The 25,083-nt window shown below is 38.3% G+C and overlaps 1 protein-coding gene across 4 annotated transcripts in view; it reads left to right on the top strand.

The window, feature by feature from the left end:
* Window positions 1-25,083, top strand: part of Esr1 (estrogen receptor 1) — a 379,897-nt gene that overhangs the window by 293,418 nt on the left and 61,396 nt on the right. For all 4 annotated transcript variants that reach the window (XM_047558193.1, XM_047558192.1, XM_047558194.1 and 1 more), the window contains exon 6: window positions 21,009-21,147. In XM_047558193.1, the coding sequence (XP_047414149.1) occupies window positions 21,009-21,147 (139 nt within the window). The remainder of the gene's footprint in view (window positions 1-21,008; window positions 21,148-25,083) is intronic.

Genomic DNA, 25,083 nt, shown 5'->3' with positions numbered 1-25,083 from the left:
AACTATAACCTTCTGAATTCCAGATGATTTAAATATCTTCTAAGAGGTAGCACAGATTATGATCAACTATTGCCAGTGCAGTATATTTTGTTTATTTAAATTTTTAAGTGATGATCCTTTTGTGGGATCAATGTGTGTATATAGTATATAAGGAGAGAAACACATATGCTTGTTGTATTAAAAAGGATAATGTTAGCTTCCTTAGAAAAAAATCCAATTTTATTGGTTTATCATAAAATAATTATTTCCTGCAGAACCCTGTTTTGGAGGATGTCTCTATCTTCATGGTGATTAAGGGAAACAACCTCCTCCTTCTGTGGCTATGTCATCCCTTTGGCCATGAGAAAAATGAGGGTAGAGGATACATGCTCTTGACTGCCTTGGCTAGGACCTAACACACCTCTCTGCTCACATTCCATTGGACGATGTAGAGTCATGGTGGCCCAGAGCTGTATACAATGGGGGAGGTTGAGAAATGTAGGTCTCTGGACACTTTTTCCTCAGTGGCAACTCTAAGTGTAAAATATGGGAGGGAAGCATGAGTTTTGGTGGACAGCGAGCCATTCCTTGTTCAATATCAAAATGACATTTGGCCTTGTCATTGTAGCACACTGATATAAATATATGAATAATTATCCATAAAATTCAATGAATAAGTAGTAATCTTTCCATTTTTAATTCTAGAATTTAATTTTATTTATCTTCTATGTAATATAGATTTGCATAGATGAAACGGTGGTTAGTCTGTTTTCATTTACTGTAGTGAAGCACCCAAGGCTGATACTGTATAAAGAAAAGAGCTTTATTCGAAAATTCAAACTGTATAGTGTTGGTTCTGCAAGGCTGTTCCCCTGGCTGCTTCACATCATGGCAGATGGAATCACAAGCATGCATGAGAGAAAGAGACATTACATGGTGACACCTAGAAGCCAGAGAAAGAAACCTAGGTCCCTCAAGAACTGCTCCTTCCTTCTGATGGCACACCTCCAATGACCTAAGGACTTCTCACTAGACCCTTTCTCTTAAAGGTCCCACCACCTTTTAACATCTCCACCTTGGGATCCAAACTTCCAATACCTTCCCTTGAGGAAAAAAAATACAGTTAAACCATAGTGGAAGGTATCTATAAAGAGATATATAGACTAATATACTTCACTAAAGATAAATATAACCAAGAAGAGTTAATGTTAGTTGCCCAAATCCATACAGTACCTCTAGGAAAAACAACAGAACTCATATATTCTAAGCCCAATTCTGTGCCTCTTTCAGTACATACATTTTTGTGTATGAAAGTCCCTTAGAAAAATGGCATTTTATGGAAGAATGCTAAGCAAAAAACTCCTTTCACATTAGCTCCATATCGATGGCAAGTTAATTTCTGAGATCTGTGGCTCCTGATATTTGTGATGACAGAAAGCATTGACTGACCTGACTTTTGGGTAACTCTGAGGTGTGTAGTTCTTGAATCATGATTTAGTACAGCCTTGTGTTCCTGAACCACTGTACCCATGTATGAATTATTTCTTAGGAGGAGATATTCTTCCTCAGAATTTGGTTTTATGATTCATTCTTATTTTCTTAGAAGCCAGTAGTTGGAAATTCAAAATGAACTCTACTCTGAAAACATTTATTGAAAAAAAATTTCTAATCTCACCTGCTAGATGCTAGAAGGGACCAAAAAAAAAAAAAAAAAAAAACCTTGTCTCTGCTTTCAGGTGTCTGGAAACACAGCTCAGAGAAACAAGTCCCATAAAAAATGTATAATTAGGAGCAAAATGGAAGTTTAGAGGAAGGAAAAATAATGATGGATTTTCTTGGAAACAAAAGTTTCACAGGCAAAATGGGACCTGAGCTGGTTGTAAGAAGAGGGATTATGGTTTGAGGAACAGGGTCCAGTTAGGAAAGGCCATTATAGTGGACATGGTACTGTGAGCAAAAGCTTGGAGATACCTGTCCTGCCTTATGTTTTGTGACTCTGCATGTTTTACTGCTGAAGTACTAAAGTTTCTGGAGTCCCCAGCACAAACCCTGAACTTCCTGCTGGTCCAGGCCAGCTGGCCTGGCTAGGAGTCCTCTCCTCACTGAATCCTGCCCCCATTGCCTCCCAGTCCTCCCACACTCCTGGCTGGCATGCTCTGTCATCTCTTTAATCGTCCTGGGCAGACTGTCATCTCTTGCAGGAACTCCTCCTGACTTTGGGCTGAGTGTCCCCAGGCTTCTCTACGGGTGCATCTGTTTTATGGTTGTTTGCTAACTAGTCAGGAGCTCTGAAGAGGACAGAGATTGGTCTTAATTTATTTCTTTTGTTATGCTTAAATTTTTTTATCATGCTAAAGTATACACAACATGCGGTTTACCACTCTCACCACGTTAAACCTAGAGGTGAGTGGCATTAAGTACGTTCCTATTGTTGAGCATCCACCACCACCACCATCTCCAGAACTTCATCACCCCAAACTGAAACTGTTCCCATTAGACCATGACTCTCCATTCTGCGCCCTCCTCCCTCACTCCTGGTGAGCTCAAATCCACTTTCTGCCATTCAAGGTACTTCATACAAGTGGAGTCATACATTAGGTGTCCTTTTGTGCCTGGCTTATTTCTCCTAGTACAGCACCATCAAAGTTTATCCATGTTGTCCTCTTTGTTTTTATATTGTTCTATCTTCCATAAAACCCAGTTCATAGGAGATAATTAATGCTTTTTGAATGAAAGCATAAGATCAGAAAGAGATAGAAGCATATTCTAAAGATACTCAAGAGACTTTCCTGGGGACAGAGAAAGCGTGGCTTGGAGTTTGGAAGATGACTAAGAGAGGTGAGATTGGTCGGGTGGGGGTGGCAAGAATGGGAAGGACCTGCATTTCCTGAAGTGTTTGGCTCTCCTATCAGCAGCATTGGACCTCTGAAAAGTTTGAAAGAGGCCAACATCCTCAGTTTTCCTGGGTACTCTTATCCAAACTATAACAATAATTATTGTGGCTCATGTGTGGGGCACTATCTTAGTTACCTGCAGCAGTGTTAGAGAGGAGAGGCAGATCAGAAAGGGATTTGAACAGGAGATGGGGAGTGTTGAGATTTGTATAAACATGTCTGATACACTGTACATAATTCAGTATTTATAATGCCTGCAAAAAGCACACTATAGTGCATGTCTACACATATCTAGCTCACTTCAAGATTTTGATTGAGTTGCAAAATGTTGGTATGCGAGAGGAGAGTCTCCCCACTTAGAAGTTTTAAAAATGAGATTATGAAGCCAAAAAGAAACTTTGCATGCAGTAAATTGGACTTCATAATATAAATGAAGTTAATATGGTTTTAGATAATTAATGTATAAGTCAGAAAATCTAGTTCTTGTACAGTATAAATAGGTATAAATTACACAGTTGTCTAGGGCAACTACCAATCTGTAAATTAGAGAAGCATCTTGGTCTCTATGGAGTTAACATCATATTCAGTTGCCAGAGGGCTGCTGAACATACTATCCAGGGGACACTCAATACCTTCACATTACAGTCAGCAAGGTATGAAATGGAATATGTTGATCTAATATTAACTTCTTTTCTTGGGCCAAACCTGACCCAGAGCAAGTGGACAGAACCAATTTCCTTTTCCCAAGTTCTAAGTTATAAAAGTCAAGCCACAAGGACATCAGCTGAAGAAAGGACCAGAAAAGAACGAGAACCCTGACTTGTTCCTAGACCCTGGGATCAGCTCCAACCCTGGCTCTGGCTTTGCTGACGGCTTCCCCTTGACTTCTCTGGCTCCGACCCAAGATTTCCTCCCTATGATTTCTGACATGCACAGCATTTAGCAATTTTCAACTTGATTTATTCTCCAATATCTCAACTGAACCTTCCAATGATCTGGCAGGAAGATGAGTGGGTGTTATGATCCCCATTGCACAGATAAGGATATTGAGGTCTAGACAGGTTGAGTGGCTCACACAAGGCCACATACTTTAAAGTGGAGAAGCTCCAGTATGCACCAGTGTTGTCCGTTGACCCACACTGCCATGTAATTGCATATTCATTTTCCTTTTTAGATGAGGCAGGACTAGAAATTTCGCCAGTTTTACTTTTACTTTTTTATACTGCAAAGTAAATGATAAGAGCAAATAACTCTAGAATACTAACTCCATGCCAGGCATGATATGCTTTTTATGTGGTAACTTATTTAACCCTCTCAACAACCCTGTGAGAGTGAGATCACTATTTTTACTAATAGTGAAATTGAAATACTGAGATAGTAGGTAGGTTGCCTAGGTCACAAAAGTCAGAAAGGACTCAGTTCGAGTCCCTCTGAAGTTCATTCCATCCTGAAGACTCAAGTCTCTGTTCCCTGTACACAGTCACTTTGTGATTGGAACCTTGACATTTAAAAATTACCCTCTACTAAATTTGCTGTACTAAATTTTCAAATGTAATCTCTGGTCTTTTGTTTCTATCTTCTAACAAGCATGAACAATCCTAGGCATGTATGCACTCAGAGAAAACTTACTGAGTTAAGTTGAAAAATATTCTTCCAAATAAACCCCAAACCAAAGCAGAACGGCTGATGTTTTAACATGCTCCTCATGTTGCTGACTCAGGACCCATGGGTCACAAGCCCTCTCTCACTTGTTAGTCCATGTGTAATGATGGGTGGTATCCAAAAACCTTCCATCAAAAGTAAGTCCAGGAAGCTCTGTCAAAGTAAGTGGAGAAGTTTTTGTGAATCTTTGTCTTTGTAATGCAATACAGTGCATTCTAACAAGCTAGCAGGGTGCCTACTAGTTCTCATTTACAAATTGCCTCTATGATAAGGAAAGAGATAGAGATAGAGATAGAGATAGATAGAAATAGAGAACAAGCAAGGGACAGACTTGTCCATTTTTGCTTAGTATCTTTCCATTTGAGAAATTATCATTGGGATGTTCTATTATCCCAGCTTCCAAGGCAAATTCTTTATCTTGACTTTAAAAAGTCAAACTTTATCAGTACTGTTTGAAAAAATATGATTTCCTAGATTCAAAACTCAAGTGTGGAGCCTTTTCTAGAGGAGATACAGGAGAGGACTCAGTGAAGCACCTTCTGCAGCTGCAGTGAGCACACAGACCCCCTGGCTTCATTCTGATGATGACCTCTGTGTGCAAATCAGCCCCTGGGAACATGGGTGGCAGCCCTGAATTCTGAACTCCTGAATTCACAAAAGGGCTTTGACTTCCTGTGCTGGGACAGCAGCTAACTTCTGGTGCACTGCCCTCTCTAACTTCTTGCCTTCTTTCTCCCATTCATCAACTTACTCTTTGGGTACTTATGTGCCAGACAATATAAGATACAAGTGAAAATTTCTAAAATTCTTTTAGGGGCATGAACCAATAGGAAAGGTTTCATATGGGAAGCCATGCTTGAAATAAGATCATGACTTAAAACATATCATCTCATATTTGACAATGGTATTTTAAGTTCAGTGTTGAAGTTCTTGATTGTGTTCTTAATATCTGTTTTCCAGTTATGCTATTTTGTGTAAAACTTCAAAAGTTGAATTATAATTATTATGGCTACTTTGTTTTATTTCATTTATTTTGTGTGAATGGTGATAATTTTAGGGTAAGTTGAGTACCCTAAAAGTAAAAATTGACTTATTTCAGACTTGTTTTACCACCTTGAACCATAATGAGTGCTGCTACTACTGCTAAACCAACAGTGAGTGATTACCTGGGACCACACTTTGTAGCATTTCGTATTTCTTGGTTCATCATGATACCCCTAGAGGGAAGACACTTGAAATTTTAAACTCCCACCTCAGATGAAGAAACTGAGCCATGAGAAAGTCAAGTATCCTTCTCTAGGTGTCTCTGTTATGAAGTCACTGAGCCAGAATCTCAGCTAAGGCTCTTGGTTCCTGAGACCACAGCCTCAAGTACACATGGCTAGATCATAATGAGTAGCATCTTCCTCCACTGCAGTTTCCTTTGAGGAGAGACCTTGCATAGCAAGATCGTCAATACAGTTCCATAAACAGTATGTTTCCCTCATCCCTTTGGTATGTGTGCAGAACTTCCTTATTTGCCTATGAAGGAGAGGGCCTTCATGGCTATCTGCTCTGGTTCCCACAATGGCTGCCATAGACTCACAATGGAGGCATCTCAGCAAGGCCTACTGCCCTGCCCTTCTGGCCTGCACTCCTCTGCATACATAACCTCTGCTCCAGCCAGGGCTATCTCTGCCTTGTTGTGTTGTGATGCTCCTTCCCAACCAACACCCTGCTGGTGTCATTTCTATCTTGCTTCCTCTTCCAGACATGCATCCTATCCTGTCCTTCTGTCTTCATGAACGTTAGTGGGTACTCTGTCCTTAGCTCCCAACCCCTTGCCATCAACTCTCTTCTCCTCACAATCTCTTCCAGCTTGTGTTTGTTTTGTTCCTCTTGCTTAGGTATGAAGTCTTGCAGGGCCTTATTTTGACACTTATAATGAGACCATGTTATATATCTCTCTGTATGTTATTTGTTCTCTACCAATAGATATATAAGTATGTGGATAACAAGATAATATTAGAACTTTGGTGTCCATCTCAATATAGAAAATCAAGTACACTAATTTCATCCCTTAGCACAATACTTGGATTGTAATATGCCTTCAATAAGTATCTAAAGGATGAAAGTTTTTGACATGTTGATTTGACAGAGCATAGTTGTAAGCACTATTCTCAAAGTGAAGGGAATCCTATCTTCTGGGTTATTTCAAACAGGTAAGGAGCCTTTTACTACCTATTAAGCACAAAAGAGACTTCAGTGACATAAAGGTTTTGAGCCCATCAAAGATGTTATTCTAATACTTCATCCCAGTTAACAAAATGGAGCACTAAGAATCTTTCAAAAGAAAATACCATCTCTCTCTCTCCAAGTACCTTTTTTATCTTGACCAAAGCAAAACCAAAAAAAGTAAAGAAATCCAAAGCAAATGCAATGCGAACCTTATTTATTTATGGTTTTGGTTAGTTTACCACAAACTAACTGTAGGGGCAGGTTTGATCGGTATTTGTGGGAAATCTGTATTGTAGAAGTCTAACTTCCAATCCCCCCCCCAATGTAATTACTTTTAAAATCCATTCAATTAACACACAATGTACTAGTCAATTACTAAATAAATGAAAAGTTCTATAGTAGACTTTTCAAGAAATAGGAATTGAAATGTTAGGCAATTGCAAACCCCAATACCATACTTAGGTTAAATTATCTCTTTTTATAGAAACTTAGGAAACTTGAAAATTTTTTTTATGCCCAAATTGGTTTCTTTTTAGTTTTTTTTTTTTAAATCACAACCCCAATGTTGTCATACAAGACATCAGACACAGATATCTTATAGGATTGATGTTATAGATGTAAGAAATTAAGCTGAACAAGGATAACCACCTCATGACTATTAATACTGATGGATCAGGAGAAAAATCCACCCCAAGAAGAAGTGTGCAGATTTCCTATGCTAGCTGGACACTAATAGACTCAAGAACAGAAGGTATTTTTCAACACATCATTGTTCTACTTTCTGCCTCTTTCTTGACATTGACTGTGCTTTTAGCAGGGAAAAAATTATCTGAAATTTTAGAGTTCAGAATTCACATCATGGTCACTCTGCTAAAACGCCACTGGGCAGAGAAGCAGAAGAGAAAAACACAGAAATAAAAGAAGGGCAGTAAAAGAAATGGAAAAGCTTTAACGATGCCACCAGCCAAGGAAGGCCAAAGGAAGAGACTGCAGGGTCACGCTAAAATTTCAGTGATGAAAGCAACCCCACCCCTTCTGCTTTCTTGATAGCATTTTTTCTTTATACCTCAACCTGTTTGGATAATCTTTTAAGTCTATCTCTATTATTTTTCACTTTAAATATTAGAAACTTATTTATATTTAACTGACACATAAAAACATAAAATGTATACAGAATAATGGAGTACCATGTAATGTGTTAGAACATGCATGCATTGTATAATTTGTAAATCAGGTTTCTTCTCGTGCTTTCTTAGCTCCTCACACTCTCAGTGAATCTTTTGCTGTTGATTGTTAACCCGAATCTGGCTTTTATTGGTCTCTAAGATGCTGTTGTCAGAATCCATAAAGTTTTGCAGAGGGCCGGGTGAACAGTCCCCCCATCTTGATGTCCCCTTCTCTTGACCAGTCTCAACTGCCCATTTATGTTCAGGCGCTGGAGGATGCTTTGTACTGAGGAACATTGTTTTGAGAGACTTGGAAGTTGAGAAGCATGTATTTTTGAGGTTTTACTTGTCTGTTTCATGCATAATAACTTAAAATTAACAGATATTTTTATCCCTTAAAAGTCAATAGAATATATTTTCATAACCCAAAATCATCTTATAATTTATCAGATTATTAATCTCTTCCTGTTAAGATTTGCAATTTGCCTTTACTCGTCAAATCTTCATGAATCTTCAGACATTCTTTAGTTAAGACATTAATGATTTCCCTTAATAGCTTATGAAATGAGTCATCCAAAGTGGGTCATCAAGGCTGACTCTTGTACCTGCTGTTAAATAGCAGTTGCTTCACTAGATCTCTGTTGTATTTGTCTCACATACAATAAGTATTTCCAGTAGCTTATAGAAGTTCATTTGTTCTTCAATCATTTTATGAAAGCATTCCAAGAAGAGAAGAGGATGAGGAAAAGTCTCCTTCATTTGAAATGTCATATGCATGAAATTCTCATTTAGCCTATTGTGTTTTAAATTCAAGAGAAAACACAATGAGTAATGTGTCCCTGTCTACCAGAAGGATGCCGTGGGACAACCTTCCAGCACAATTTGATTATCTAGGAATTCATCGATATCTATCCTCAGCCTATCAGGGACTCATAACCTGAGGTCCATGGACACCTAAGGGTCGTAAGAAGAACTAAGTTCCATTATAATATTTCATTTAGTGATTTTTGTAAAAGACATCTTAATTTATGCACTTAAAACATTACTCCACAGACTTCAAAGATTTTCAATTGTAACAAAAATATTTAAGAATTCATCAGTGTATCATAAGTGTGCTTCTACCTATAAGCTTTAGATGTAAAACTCATCGTTAAGCAGAAGAAAATTGATCATGTGCATAATATTTGACATTTTTTACCTTTAAAATGGAACTAATAGTAATGATTGCTACCATTTATTTGTGGACCACCAATTTGCACCAGGCAACATGACATTCCATAAATATATGTCTGTACATCTCATTTTTACCATAATAAACTGCAGGAATAGCATTGTTATTCTCATTTGCAAATGAAGAAATTGAAGCCCAGAACAAAGCATACATTGATTTTAAAAATATCCACAGAGCAGACACTGAGAGTGGGCTGCAGAGACTGATCAATTCACCCAAGCCACATGGCTCATACGTGGCAAAGCGAGACCCAGTAAAGCCCCCTGTCCCTCCACCAGACAGTACATCTTCACAGCATCTTATTCCACGTTAGAGAGGTAAGAAGTTCTTTTGAGACGTGGAACTAACTCTAGGAAGGTAGCTGATAGATACTTTTCTCTTTATATAAATATGAAATATAGTTAGGTTTTCCTGGAAGGTAATAATTCTGCTTTTTTTATTTCTAGCATTGAATCAGCAAGCCATATTCTAATCAGTGATATCCTGGAATAAACCGGTTCTCTTCTAGCTCTGTCTCTGGTCTTGCCATGATACAGAGTGTCACCACAGTGATGGCGTCTTTGTACTTAAGAACATACCCACTCCTTTGTCTTGATGGGTATTCAGAAACCTTGCCTTTAATTTGGTGTGTGTGCTATTGTATTTTTGTGGGATTTTTGTTTTGTGTTATTTTTCAGTGATCCCAATTCAAGATGGTTTCACATTTGTGGTCTGAGATACTTAGGGCAAGAGGCTTTGCAATTTAGAGGGCCGAATATTTTTTTAAAACAGGTTGGTACCATCCACGTTGTGGCACTTTGGAATGGAAACCCTAGGAAACTAAAACAGATGCTCTTTATCTGTGTCAGGAAATATTGCTGTGCTCCTGTGGAAATCCTTAGGAAGTCCACATTATCCATGGGCCCCAGCACCAAGCTAGGGTCTGCTTTCAGCCAGTAAGAAATTGCATAGCTCTTGCTTTCAAGACAATCAGCACTTAGAGAAACTCTCTTTCAGGCTGACCTAGCACCCTCTTTATTTTTAGAGTGGCTATTTGATGCCCTGGCAATCTCTACTTGGTTTATAAAAGGATCCACCAGGGTTTAAAGGAACAATTCTGACTTTCTGGCTTCTTTTGGCCTCTCTTTTGAATGATTCATGCAAGTTCAGGGATCACTGACTAAATGTGAGGCATGGAAAAGGTGGAAATCATTCTTTCTCCTTTATTTTCTTGCTCACTTTATCTGGTGCTGAAATTTCTGGAACAATTATGGGCAGCAGGGAACTGTAGGAAGACCAGATGGGAGAGAGCCATCTTTTCTAAATAACCCCTGAGTGCTTGTGAGACCCCAGACTTTCTGGTATGCCCCTTCTTGATTTGGAACCTATGACTTGTCCCCTGCCTTCTTGGCTGGAGCATTGCTATGTGATTCGATACTCTTGTCTTTCCTAGACTTCTTGGGATTGTGCCTTGTAAAGTTCCCATGTTGACATAAATTTAAGTAAAACAACGAGCGAATCAGCCTTTTTCCTCCTAATGCATTCTAGAGCTAGATGTCCCTGGGTCATCAGCTATGATGGGTGTTCATCTAGTGTTTAAATCAGGTGTGTGTGTGTGTGTGTGTGTGTGTGTGTGTGTGTGTGTGTTTGAGAGAGAGAGAGAGAGAGAGAGAGAGAGAGAGAGAGAGAGAGAGAGAGAGAGAAAGACAGAGAGACAGAGAGACAGAGAGACAGAGAGAGACAGGGGGAAGTCCTCACTAAAACCATGAGATCATCAGCCATTTTGGTTTCCTGGGAGGGCTTGGGCTAGACAGAGGTGGGAGGAAAGAACTCATCATTGTTGTTTTGTTTGAGGGACTTTACTCTAAAGGGAGACTATCTACTTCCCTCTTAAAGTGTGTTGATGACGTTTGTACTGTTTACCAGGAGTATAGTTTAGAAACTCAGATTGATGACAATAGTATTTGAAATGCTCTGTAGGTCTGCTTCTAGAAAGATGGGAAAACGTATGTTCCTGGGTACAAGTGCTTGTTGACTTTTCAGATGCAGCCAGTCTGTGCTCTTTGTTAGGTAACTCAGAGTCACTCCACCGTGGCTGGCCTTCCTGTCCATTTGACAAGCACTTAAAAGGACAGTCTTTACTTTATAGTTTATTAATTTTTTTTCCTTCTTTAGTTTGCAATCTACTCTCAGAAGCTGGAAAATAATTTCTCTTACTTTTTTCCTCTTTCTCATTTAAACTGAAATTGATTTCTTTCTGAGCTTGTAAGGAAAAAAAAATTAAGCTGTAGTTAATAGAGTTGTCTTCGCTGAATAAAAATAAAAGGCTGGTTTATCTTCAAGCTGTGCTATATCAGAGTAAAAAGCTGTTGCATCCCTCCCTGGAGGATTTTGATATGAAAAGTGACAAATCTCATAATATCGATGTAGAATAATTGTAGCCAATATGGGCAGTAATCAAATTGCTTATTTGGGGGTTGCAGGGTTTGGATTTTGGTGTGTTTGGAAAATTGGGAAGCCAGGAGACTCTCTTAAATTCATCAGCTTCTCCAGAATTCTTCTCAAATGCTCATTGTCATGACAACCATGTCTTCATAAACCAAGGCTCTGCGTGTAATACAGATGGGGCTGGTAACAAGGTAGAATTGCCATCTGCTTTGTTTTCTCTGAGGGACTCTTTTTTTTTTTTTTTTGATCCCCAAGTCTGAGCATCTGATCTGAAAGTCCTGACTTCTTTTCCTCTCGGGAGGCAACTGTAATTGTGCTATGAATTCTCTTCTCTTGCCAAATCACTTCCTCACTTGTTACTACATAACTTACATATGGTTAAATGGAGGGAAAGTGGAATATTCTGTGTGCGTGCACAACACATATTTGAATGGTTTATTTCTCTATCCACTTTGCACAGTTTGGCATAAGGTACCTTGGAATTCAATAGGACACTCAAAAGCAAGGCATTGTATTATTCATGTTCATGCTTCCTGGTGACCCGGCTGCGAGCAGCTGGTAGTCAGTTCCCAGGGCTTACCAGCCAATGAAAAGAGACCTACCTAGTAATAAGAGAAATGCAAATCAAAACCACCCTAAGATTCCATCTCACCCCAATTAGAATGGCGATTATCAAGAATACAAGCAACAACAGGTGTTGGCGAGGATGTGGGGAGAAAGGAACACTCATACATTGCTGGTAGGGCTGCAAATTAGTGCAGCCACTCTGGAAAGCAGTATGGAGATTCCTTAGAAAACTTGGAATAGAACCACCATTTGACCCAGCTATCCCACTCCTTGGCCTATACCCAAAGGACTTAAAATCAGCATATTACAGAGATACAGCCACATCAATGTTCATAGCTGCTCAGTTCACAATAGCCAGATTGTGGAACCAACCTAGATGTCCTTCAATTGATGAATGGATAAAGAAAATGTGGTATATATATACAATGGAATATTACTCAGCCATTAAAGAATGATAAAATTATGGCATTTGCAGGCAAATGAATGGAATTGGAGAATATCATGCTAAGTGAGATAAGCCAATCTCAAAAAAACAAAGGACGAATGATATCGCTAATAAGTGGATGATGACACATAATGGGGGGTGGGAGGGGTTAGTTTTAGGGTTAGAGTTAGGGTTAGGGAGGGGGGCAAGAATGGAGGAAGGAAGGACTGTATAGAGGGAAAAGAGGGGGGGGGGGGGGGGGGGGGGGAAGGGAAAAAATAACAGAATGAATCAAACAGCATTACCCTATGTAAATTTATGATTACACAAATGGTATGCCTTACTCCATGTACAAACAGAGAAACAACATGTATCCCATTTGTTTACAATAAAATTAAAAAAAAAAATAAAAAAAAGAGACCTACCAGTTCTTCAGGAGAAGAAAACCTTTTCCTGTTACGAAATTCAGAAAGAACCCCATAAACAAAGGCTTGTATGAGGTACATGGCCTAACACCCCATCTTCATCTTTGACAAAGATGCAATGACATTTTCTCAGATCAACTCATTATAGAACCTGAGAAAATAAATTTTTAAGGAAAATAACCAGTATTTCAAAAATTCACATATGCCATGATCAGAATTAAGATCCATTGACCTTTGAAAAAAAAGAAAATACAAATGTAACTATTAAAAAAGTACGTGATAAACTAAACTGATAAGTAAAGATTAAGGGAACTGTTTCATGAAGTTCATATTTAAAGTCAAGGATAGTTTGCCTCTGTGTTACCATTATTTTACATATGCTACAATTTATAACTGTAAACATTAGAATCTTGAACTTTTATAATAGAGCTCTATTTTTCTTTCTATACTGAGAAATTCTATAATTACCACTCTAGATCAGATTTCCATACACTGTTTTTATGTTATATCTAATTATGTGGAAACATAATCAAATACTGGCAGATGAGTAAGATATAACCGCAATATATTACACACACACACACACACACACACACACGCTAAAAAATGAAAGTGGACTGATTCCAGATCAGGAAAAAATTGCTGAAAGACTTTGAAGTAGAGTCTGAATGCACTTCTGGAGTTAAGTCCAATAATTTCTTAAAGGCATATTATAAGGTATATGGGTCCTTGAATTTAATTTGAGTTTGAATTTAATTCAAGCAACAGTTGAGCAAATGGTTTTGTGTTTAGATTTCCTTTCTCAACAAGTAGCCTATGATAAGTTTCCTAAGACCTTATCAGAAGAATGTGTCTTCTGTACTTAGTTTATACTTATAGTATGCCTTTACAGGTGAGGTTCAGGGCATACCTGTGGCCCTTTTATTGTTTTTCTCTTTCATTTAGATAAAAATGAGGAAAAAGTGGAATTGCTCCAAACAGTACTGCTTTGTTTGTTTTAGGTGTTCCATACAACCATGATCTTAGACTCCGTATGTGTAAGAATGATTTTCAGGTTAAGTAAGATGTGTTAGGTTTTGCTGCATTATTCTGAAGAATTGGTGATGATGTCATGAAAGTCTTTTTTATGTTATGTAAAAGAATACATGGCTCCATTGTCAGACTGCAGTGTCAACACTGGGAAACATAATAGATTACATAGACTTATATATCTATATAAGATATCATGAGACCTTCATCGTCTGTAAGTCTTGTGAGATATGACTCTCAGCGTGGGGCATTAGATGCAGGCATCATTAACTTTAAAAATAATCCCTTTATTTATATTCAAACCTCTGGACTGAATTCCTCAGTTTTTACTCAAATTAATTGACTTCCAAGTATGTGAAATGTAGATATTTTTATTTCTTTAGTTGTTTTTTTTTTTTACAAACTGCATTTTGATTCATTGTACACAAATGGGATACAACTTTTCATTTCTATGGTTGTACATGATGCAGATTCACACCATTTATGTAATCATGCATGTACATAGACTGATGATGTCTGTCTGAGTTCACCATCTTTCATACCCCTAGATATTTTTAAAATATCAAATTTGTCACATTTGATCCTTTATTACCACTGGATTTATTGCATAGAATTTTTCTGAGGAACCCCATTTCGTTTCCCAAAGAAAGCAGTCATCAGAGGGCAAGTTTTATTTTGCCTATGCCAAGGTAAGTGAAGGGCACCCAGTGTAACATAGCATGGTGCTGGGTTCATAGAAAACCATCTTGTGCTTGTATTGGGGGTACATGAAGACAGATGCATTCTGGAGATGCTCACCATTTCAGAATGCTTTGGATATAGTAAACTCCAAATGTGCTCTTTTCTCATTTTCTCATCTTTGTATTTTAGGCAAAATACAATTCACATGCTCTTATTTCCTCCTCTCTTAAATCATAAAAATGTTGTTTATAAAGAACTTATTTGATGTCCAGAAAGTCTTTTATCCTTTTTATTAGGTCCTTTATATATATAAAGAAAAAGAAACAGAAAATACAACATGACATCATGAATTTGGGTCAACCCTAAATGCCCACATTAGGTTTGAGATTCAAAATCTGAAATATTTTAAAGCAAAGCATGTCTCTTGGTGTTTTTCAAAAACAGAAGTTGTAGCCTGTTGGGATGAAGCAGGGAAGAGAGTAGTCACTCTGGTACCCTGGGATGTCTGCTAATTTTTATAGATACCCTGAGTGGCAGGTCAGTTTATCTGCATTTTACAGATGGAAACACTTTCAGAGATCTTAAGTAACTGGCTGAAGGCTGAAGAGCAATTGCAAGCCAGGTCTGCTTGACTTTTCAGCTCATACTATTTCCATTACTTCTGCCCTCCTTATTCTGTTGGTGAGTACAGATAATCACAGTCCCATGTTGGGATGTGATTTGGAAATAGCTTAGTCATCATGCCCAAGGATGAGGGCTATTGTCATCCCAAGAAGGAAAGAAGTCAACATGCTATTGGCAAGGCAGATATTTATTTGGGGGTTGCTTAAGAGCATTAGATAGGTGATGTGATATGGTGTGAGGTCAGGGTGGCGGCTGCTCATGCTTCCCTTATTAAAGTCAGAGCACACAGTGACGGTGATAGGGGCAGGCTCTTGCATTGTGAGTTACAGTATTTCTAAACAAGTGATTATTTATTCTGTTACTATTTGTTTTGTTGATACATATTGTATTTTATTTTTAATGGTAATACATATTTGATAAAAGTGTGTGACATTATTTATTTAAATGGATTAAACTTATTTCTGAAAAAAAGAATTTCTCAATGCTTACACTGTTGCTGGAGACATCAGGTGTTGTAAACTAACAATTACAGCTTTGATGGATGTCTTCATACTGGGACTGTGTTTAAGATGGAGTGCAAGAATAATTTTAGAAAGAAGGAAAAGTCTTATTCAACTATACCATGGGGTCCATGGACCTGGTATGACATTAAGTTACTATTTTTGGGAGGGAAAAATTTACCAAATGTAGAATGTGAAAAATACTTGGCATTTAAACAGAGGTCTAGAATCTTTTCAGATACTATCTGTCCTATAGAATTTCTCCCAGAAATCCTAATTTGGTTCAGCTTGTAGCTGTCATTGTGCTAAAATTTCATCAGAACCTTCTATAATTTCTTATTTTCTTACCTTTCTCTCCTCTTACATTAAGTCTTCTCTTACATCAAAGTCAAAAGATATAAATTATTCAACTCTTCTTCCACTGAGTAATAAGGCAACACAGAAAAAAGTAAAACAAGTAGTTTCATAACTGACATTTTGAAGAACATTGTGGTCATATGACTGAAACCATGATTACTTTTTTTGAAGGTTAGGAAGCCAGTAGTTGTTCCAATGGATTTACTGAGGGACCTGACTACCTGACTTCTAGTTTTCTCCCCTGGGAAATGCTACTTTTTTTTTTTTTTTTCTTTTGCAGGGTTTCAATTTTACGTCTCTATAAAGTGTATCCCATGGAAATAAGACATACAGTAACTCTAGTGCTTAATTTTTCTCTTGTCTCCCTGAAGAGGAACTCTGATTTATTGATAATTCCAAGGCAGTGTGGGACTTTATGAGCATTCAGATGATATTAGTCATTTTGCCTAAAGATCTCTGCACACTTTTCAACATCATTTCTAAGAGCCAGACCACACCCAGTAATGGAGGGTGAGGCTTAAGGATCTCTGTGTGTGCCAAGGCAAATGAAGCAATCTGTACAGCAATTCCTAGCAGAGAAGAGTGGAGCAGAGAGCTCAGGATCTCGTGAGGCTCCAGGGAGGGCAATGGACATGCTGTTAGTTCCCTTTACAGCTAAAACCAAGTTAAAATATCTTGAAGGGAAACAGTTACTGTACAGTGGTGAAAAGAAGGCAGGGATGTCTCTACCTGGCCATGATGCTGGAAATAATGAGCTGGTCATGTTGTATGGGTGATGTCTTTTTTTCTACCCAGAAGGGCCTCCCTCAACTTCATTGGCTAGATCACTTCCCATGTGGGGTGGGGAGGAGTTCTTGAGGCATCTCAGATTCTATCTCTACTACATCCCATCTCTGGAGACTTTATTACTAGGCCTGTGAAGGGAGAGCAGGAGAAAAGACCTGGGTTTGCTATTTAAAAATAATTTTATATAATGAAATTTCTAGGCATCTGATTTAGCTTCATCTCAACCAACTGCATTCTTATCAGCATGCATTCTTTCCCTCTGGTGAAGTCCGAAGGCCCATGATGCTTTATCATTGACATTAAGACATGGTCCTCAAGTGATGGGGGTGAGTCACCTCTCATGGTGCCACCTGTGAGAATATCTGTCACTGATGTCTCTACTCATATCCCATGGCAACTGTGAAGCTCCCATCTTCCTATTGCTGAACTTTCAAGCGTTCAAAAATAATGGGATTTAAATTGTGGATGCTCTAAATTATAGCCAGTCTATTGGAATTGCATATTGGAGCTCTCTTCATGTTCATGGGAAAAATAAGCCAAGGAGTTGAAACTTGATGGCTTTAGATAACTGGCTCTTATCATTTTGTTTCAGATTTATCACATTATTTTTCCCCACTGGCTGTGAATTGTAAAGATTTATGGGCATTTGCTCCACACCAAAAGGGTATTTGGCTTCTGTGTGGTTACAATAATGTCAAGACCAGTATATTGGAAGAAAGGAGATACTCCATCTAATAAGTTCCTTTCATAGTCCTTGCATTCATTGAGGAGGTTAATTGACAGTCTTTTCTGCATGATTCTCTGACCCTGTCCCAGGAACTTTTAGAGGGCACTGTGGAACAGACATAATAACCCTTGTCTGCAGGCCATATGCACAGCTGGGAAAGATAATTAAATAGACTCTTTTGAGAGATCTACAACATTTCAATAGAGGGACCTCGCAATCCTGCTGGCCTTCCATTGAAAACTATTACTAACAGACATCCCTCAGACCCATTTCATAATCACCATACTTAACATGGTACAAATGGTTAGGGGGAGCTTGTTTGGCTCCCGAGAGACCACTAAAACTGTCACACCTAAACAGCACTGGGATTTTAAAGGGAGAATTAAAACGTGTGAATCTCATTTACATGTGAAGTTGCCATCAGAAAGCAGGACTTTGGTTTTCCAGAGTTGTTTGGTTACATGACCAACTGCAGTTCTGAGAACTTGGGAGACAGTCCCCAGTCCCATCCTTTATCATTTTTTGAGGCTTTTGTAAGGAATTCAGTAATGCAGGGTAAGTTCTTCATGGGTGAACACATCACATGATGTCATTTTTGTGTACACAAAATAGTGAATGTCATGAGAAGAAAAAAGACTCACTTTAAATGTTAACTTTTCTGAAAATGAGTTTAATTTATAGTGTAGGTTTATGTTATTATTAGGAGACTTCATCCAGAAAGTTGAGGAACATATAAGGGCTTTCATTTTTTGTTCTGCCCCTGGGCTTGGTTTTTTTCTATTAGACCAGATAAAAGGGAAGCATTTGCTGCTGAGCTAGGTGACATCTTCCTGGAGCAAGGCTGGTCCTTTTTGACCTAGGGCACTAGGTGAACATCTACATGTTGCAGATATGCATGTTCCTCTTCCCCGCAAGGCACGTCTGAAACCATATCATTGCTTTTTAGCCTTTGAGATTTTCTTATGAACAAAGTCACCCATTTCCTCATTTCTCCAGATGCCAGTCCTGTGTCACCTGAGTGGTATCCATTCTTTCCAGTGGAAAGACACCTGCTCTGACAAAGGTTATGCTACCAAGAGCCCTGGAATGGCTCTGTGATGTTCTGGGAGGTACAATAAATTTGGGCTTTAAAAAAGCAGGCTTTGATAGATCATGCATTTTGTGGCTCTAATGGGTACACAGTCTAAGTGGGACTTACAGATACATGAATAATTGACTTGAATACAGTCTAACAAAATGGTCCAGAAGATGGTCCAGTAGAAAACATGTGAAAAGGTGTTCAATATGATTAGGAAAATGCAAATTGAACCACAATGTCAGTGTGAAACTTTTATATCTCTATTAGAATGTCTAAAACGAAAAGGACAGACCACGCCAAATATGGGCAAGGTTGTGGAACACCTGCTGTTCTCATGTGTTGCTGGTGGGTATGTAAAGTCGTCCAACCCACTTTTGAAAACTGTATGGCAGTTTCTAAGAAGCACTGCACACATCTAACCAAGAGCAAGGGAAGCACATGTCCATACCAAAACTGTACACAGATTGCTCATAACAGTTTTACTTGTAATAACCCAAATCTGGTAACAATCCACATGTTCAGTGATGGAATAAATATGTACTCATTTATTGGATAATCCACTCCACAGAGAATCAACTATCCATACAAGCAACACCATGAGTAAGTCTTAAAATAATAGATAAATTAGACAAAAAGGTAAGAGGTGATTAGGAATTAACTTTGTATGTTAACTCTAGGAATGGAAAGAAGAGGAAGACTAACCCAGGAGGTTTGATGATGAGATGATGGGAAGAAAGGGGTCATAGGCTCTGAGTTTTGTTTCAGGCTTAAATTTCTCATTTATTTGGTGATAAGGATTAAGTGAAATACAATGCCTAAGCATGTAGAAATGCTAAGCTAATTACTAATGCTGAGCTTTGGGTAACTCCAAGACCCCAGAAGAAATATCCATTAGAAAGACCATTTGTACTTGACTATTTAAGGATATCGACTCACATTTTGGCATTTCAATTAATACAATACTAGATTGTTAATTGAAGGGTAGCAATGGCAAGAAAAAACAAAGAATAGAGCATGAAAAAAAAAAGATTCATATAACTATTTTCACGGATAAGAGGGAACAGAGTTGAGGGTAAGGAGGAAGAGGAAGGAAACACACTGTGCCCCTATGCAAAAGAACAGGGGGCTTATTTGAGAAGCAACAAACTTTATGGACACCTTCTTCATTGAATCTCCCTGTCACTGACATATCCTTATGCGTGTGGTTAGATTTACTTGGTCTTTCAATCCAAATTCTGTAATTAAGAAAAGCCCAGAAGAGGTCATGTTCATTGTGGTAAAGGGCACAGCCACTGGAGAATACACTCCCATCTCTGCCTTTAACAGGTCTCTGAGTTTTTGTTTTCTTATCTTGAAAATAGGGTGCCACTTCTCACCTCTTCGGGCTACTGTATTAATAAAGATGAAGAACCAAGTACAGGACACACTTAGCACTGCTTCTAACTTGTAGTAAGGCACTCATCTTTCTCTTCTTCCTCATCTTCTTCCCTCCTTTTTCTTCTCTTTTGCCTCATTCTTCTCTTTGTTCCTCCTCCTCCTTCTCCTTATTATTATTATTATTGGGCATCCAGCATTTGTCATTAGTGATTGGAAAAAACTTCAATATCCTAATCAACAATTGAAAAAAAGGCACATTTCAGTGTTTTTTTTTTAACCAGAAGTAATCATGATGTCACCTTTAATCATCTGTCTCATTCTCCCAAGCGTCTTATTCACATGTTATTTCATTAGTTTTTGACACATTATGGAAAAAGATCATAGCTTAGATATGAAGAAAAAAATAGACAGTGACTTTGGTCCTACCTGAGTGCCAGTTTCCGTTTGGTTTAAGACAAGTAATTTAAATTTCTTGCACCTTAGTATTTTCAATGAAGCACAAAAGAATAGCAGCCAAATAGGGCTATTAAAAATGTCTTAAGTAGAAAGCATTCGAGTTTTATCTTTAAGTGCAGAACTTTCTAAAAAGTTAAGTGTGTTGCACAAGTTGATATATTTCTATAGGTGTGACATTAAGTTATTAAAAAACTTAAAACCACAATAGAATTTATTGATAGTGCTAGGTTTAAAAAATAAGTTACTTGACTTTCCTATAAAGTGTGCCTCTATTACACTTTATTCCACCTAATAGAAAATACACCCAAATGTTTGAAATCCCTGGTTGCATTAATTTTACCAATGATGAATGCTTTTCATTTAAACTCAGCAGCATTTATTTTTTTCTTGTCATGTTTCAGGCTTTGGGGATTTGAACCTTCATGATCAGGTCCATCTTCTTGAATGTGCCTGGCTAGAGATCCTAATGATTGGTCTTGTCTGGCGCTCCATGGAGCACCCAGGGAAGCTCCTGTTTGCTCCCAACTTGCTCCTGGACAGGTGAGTGATTTAGTTCTGTCTTAGGAGAAGCTCATCTTTTATATTCCTGGTTTATGCTTGAAATTATTTTACCCTGTATTCCATGAAGATTTTAAAGCTGTTTTAGATACATTTACAAATAGGTGAATCTGGGTGATACAGGTTAGTCAAGTTCATAGAAAGTTAAGGATGATTTTCTGCTAGACATCTCCTCAGAGGAACTATGTTATTTCTAATGCACACACACACACACATACACACACACTCACACACAACTACAAACTAGATTTCCAGCTCCACCTTCACCTTCCATTATATATATGTGTGTGTGTGTGTTTATATATATACATATATATATATAATGAATAACATTCCTTTAAAATCTTTTTTGGTACATGCACATCCAATCCACAATAGCCTTTTCATTTCCTTCTCCAATTTTCTTATCAATAAAATGAGGAAATTTGATAAGAGAGTTCTGAAGGTCACTTCCAGTTCTACAAATTCATTGTGGTTTTCAAATGCTTTATCTTATCTAAAGTGTTATACTTCAGTTGCCTTGGAATGTGGATCCTACTGTTTTTCTCTTTCAGTCATTGATCAGTGTAGTGGGATTTATATGTCTTTTAACAGCAGCTAAAAGACATATAAATGGACAGTTACCACCCTGCATCAGCTGCTGTGCTGAGCCCTCTACATTGGTTATCTCAGCCAATCATCCCAGAGCTCCTAGGAAGCAGGGGCCTATCATCCATGTTTTTCCAGGAAGGAAGTTCAGGCTCAGAGACATCTCACTTCCTGCAGTCAGCATGGCCCAGTGACTGGTGGGCTGGGACTTGAACTCAAGGTCTTCCTGGCTCTGGCACACTCTAGTGTCCCCTGTGCTAGGCACATCTTTGCTGGTCAATGATACCCTCTGTGGTTGGCTGCTTTAGCTTTCTGTTTTCAGGTCCACCTTGTCTTTCAACTCTACAGGATAATTTTAATGAGAAAGGACCATCTTCTTGTTTATTGCAAAGTTATCCTTTGTTTGCTCTGGAGATCTACCTCTCCAGGATCTGCCCTGCTCCGGGGTTCCCCCTATCCACCAAGCCCACTGGAGTGGAGTTACAGCAAAATTTAAGTGTGAGCGTATTTGTGCAAGGTATTGTTTTGTTATGTTGTGTGAACTTAGCTTTTGAAAAGCATTGATGATCAATCAAGAAGCAGATTTTGCTGTCCATGGACTACATTCTGATATCACAGTTTCACACACTTTTTAAGAATGGCCAATAGTCGTATTCCTTGGAACTGAACACATAGTTTCATATATATTCTTGCAGACTTTAGAGGATGGCTTTACATCCTAAGTTCCACTTCTTTCCTCTTCTCTCCCCTCTTCTCCTCTCCTCTCCTTTCCTTTCCTTCTATTTTCCTGGTCTTGTCATTTTCCCTTCCTATTTCATTTCTCCTTTTTTTTATTTTGCTATCTTCTTTCCTTCTTTCTTTTTCACCTGTCTCCTTTTTTTGTTTTAAATTTCTTGCCCGACAGTAGTGTGGTTCTATGACCAAATTATACCAAATTTGCAGATGAAAATCTTAGACCACATATAATATTTCCCTCCTACAGACCAGAATGTGTCTTTACATTCATAACTGAACTGATCTGCTCCATGATTTCAATCCTCATTTATATCTATCATTTTAGGTTCACACTTGCTGAGAATAGCATCAGATCATTGCGTTTTGAATATAAAAGGGCAAATGGCTTTCCCTCAACCCACTGAACTCATATTGCCAGTGTGTGATACTGCCTAGGATTTGATCAGTCCCCTGTCTTACTTTCCTTTCTACATACTCCACTGTGGTTAGTCTTCTCTCATATCTCCTACAGAAGGGTGTGTGGCTCAAAGTTCTCATCTCTATTTTCTGAAAATCCAGGTTAAAAGATTCTGCTACTTCTAGACCAGGATTTCTCAACCTCTGCACTGATGATGTGTAGGGTCCTTCTCTCCTAGGGACCAGAGATTGTGCATTTTAGAATACATACAGTGCCCCTGGGCTCTACTGCTAGTTGCCAGGAGCATCCCTCCCAGATATGGCTGCCAACACAGTCTCCACACATTTTCCATAATTCTCTTGTGTGTTATGGGGTTGAGCAGAGGCCAAATTATTGTGAACCTGGTTGAGAACTATAGCTAGGTAAGCCTGTTTCAATGTCCTACAAGCCTTTCAGACTCATCACATCACCAAATGAAGACCTGATCTTCCTCATCATGTCTGTTCCTTTCTTTTTCTTGTCCTAGTGACTTTGATATTCGCCTAGACCTTGGAGCTTACCAAGTTTCAATGAAGGATAGATTCCACTTCCTCCTTCATGAGATTACCTAGTTAACCAGCACAGATTCTTCTGAACCATTTCAGAATCCAGAGCTCCCCTTGGTCTCCATTCCACGGCCCCAGCATAGGTCCTGGTGGTCTCTCCCCAGATGACTCACCTCCTTATCGCTTTTTCTTGGCCCCAACCCCTCCTTTTCTCCCCAACACTGATACCAGAAAGTACTTCCCAAGGCAAAGCTGGAGTCATGAAGCTTCTGGACTCAGCTGCTGTTGGCTCTCTTAATTCTTTTGGAAGTACTGTGTAGGCTCCTTATCTCAATGATTCTGCGTCTTTATTACAAGTGTCACAAACCCAAATGTCTACAGAGCCAGCCAGATGATGTAAATGAAGAAGAGTGGATGAGTATCCAAAGAGGAGTGCTGGGGATTAGGTGACCTTGCCCAGTCTAGAGACATCTGGTGGATGAACTTGGCCGAGTTTTTCTTCCACTGCTTCTGAAAGACCCTCCTCCTCGACTTTCTTGTCAGACACTTATCAATTCCATTACACTTATTTCAAATGAAACAAGCCTACTTTTCCATAAAACCTTCCTTCAAACTCCTCTCTTCAGACAGAAATTAGCCTTTCCTCTGTTTAAGATCTCATCTGTTTGATTTGTACTTCCCTCATCCAGCCAGATGTTAGCTATGTCTGTGTTTCTTATCTTCCTTACCAGCTCATAAACTTTTCATGGTCCAGAACCAAATCTCATTCATCTTTGTGTCACCTCCAACATACAGAGTGTTCCATGATCTCCGATAACTGTTTGCTAATGAAACAGACCAAGGTCAACCAGGTAGCTTGTGGCAGAATCAGAAGGAGGACCCACATCCTCTGATAACCGTGCCAGCTGTTATTGTCATCAAACTCACTTTCTTGTTGTTTATGATTACTCATCAATTCCTGGCTTGTTCCTTTATGAACTTTGCAGAATAAGTATCCATCAGTTATGGAAGGACTTTCTTAATTTATAAATGCATTTGGCTGGTGACTATACTTCTGCTTAGACTCCATAGCCCTATTGTGCAACATTTAAATTCCAAATGGGAATGAGCAAAGGATTTTGTTTTTCCCATAACTGGCTTCATCATGAAGTAAAATCCTTATGGTATTACTACATTTAAGAATAGTTAAGACCAGGGATGGTGGTGCATACCCGCAATCCCAGTGATTAGTTTCACTGAGACAGGAGGATCACAAGTTCAAGGATAGCCTGGGCAACTTAACTGAACTCTGTCTCAAAATAAAACATAAAATGGGATGGGGATGTAACTCAGTGGTTAAGTGCCCCAGGGTTCAATCCCCAGTAGTATTGCAAAAAATTAAATAAATAAATTAAAAAGAATATTTAGGTACATGTTAATGATTATTAAAATGTATAAATAAATGTAAATGTGTAGTTAAATATAAATAATATATAAATCATGGAAAATATAAGCAATAAAATATGATCTAGGATATAAACAATTCTCTAGTCTTTTAATATTAACATGCACATAAATATTATTAAATTTTAATGTACTATAAATTAACTTCTTAGTGTTTGAGGATAACTGCTTTTGATGACATTGATAGGTAGAGAACAGTAAAAAAAAAAT

Source organism: Sciurus carolinensis, chromosome 7 (assembly GCF_902686445.1).
Source record: "Sciurus carolinensis chromosome 7, mSciCar1.2, whole genome shotgun sequence".
Lineage (NCBI taxonomy): Eukaryota > Metazoa > Chordata > Mammalia > Rodentia > Sciuridae > Sciurus > Sciurus carolinensis.
Note: the sequence above shows the minus strand (reverse complement) of the source record. Positions and strands in the feature narration are given on the sequence as shown.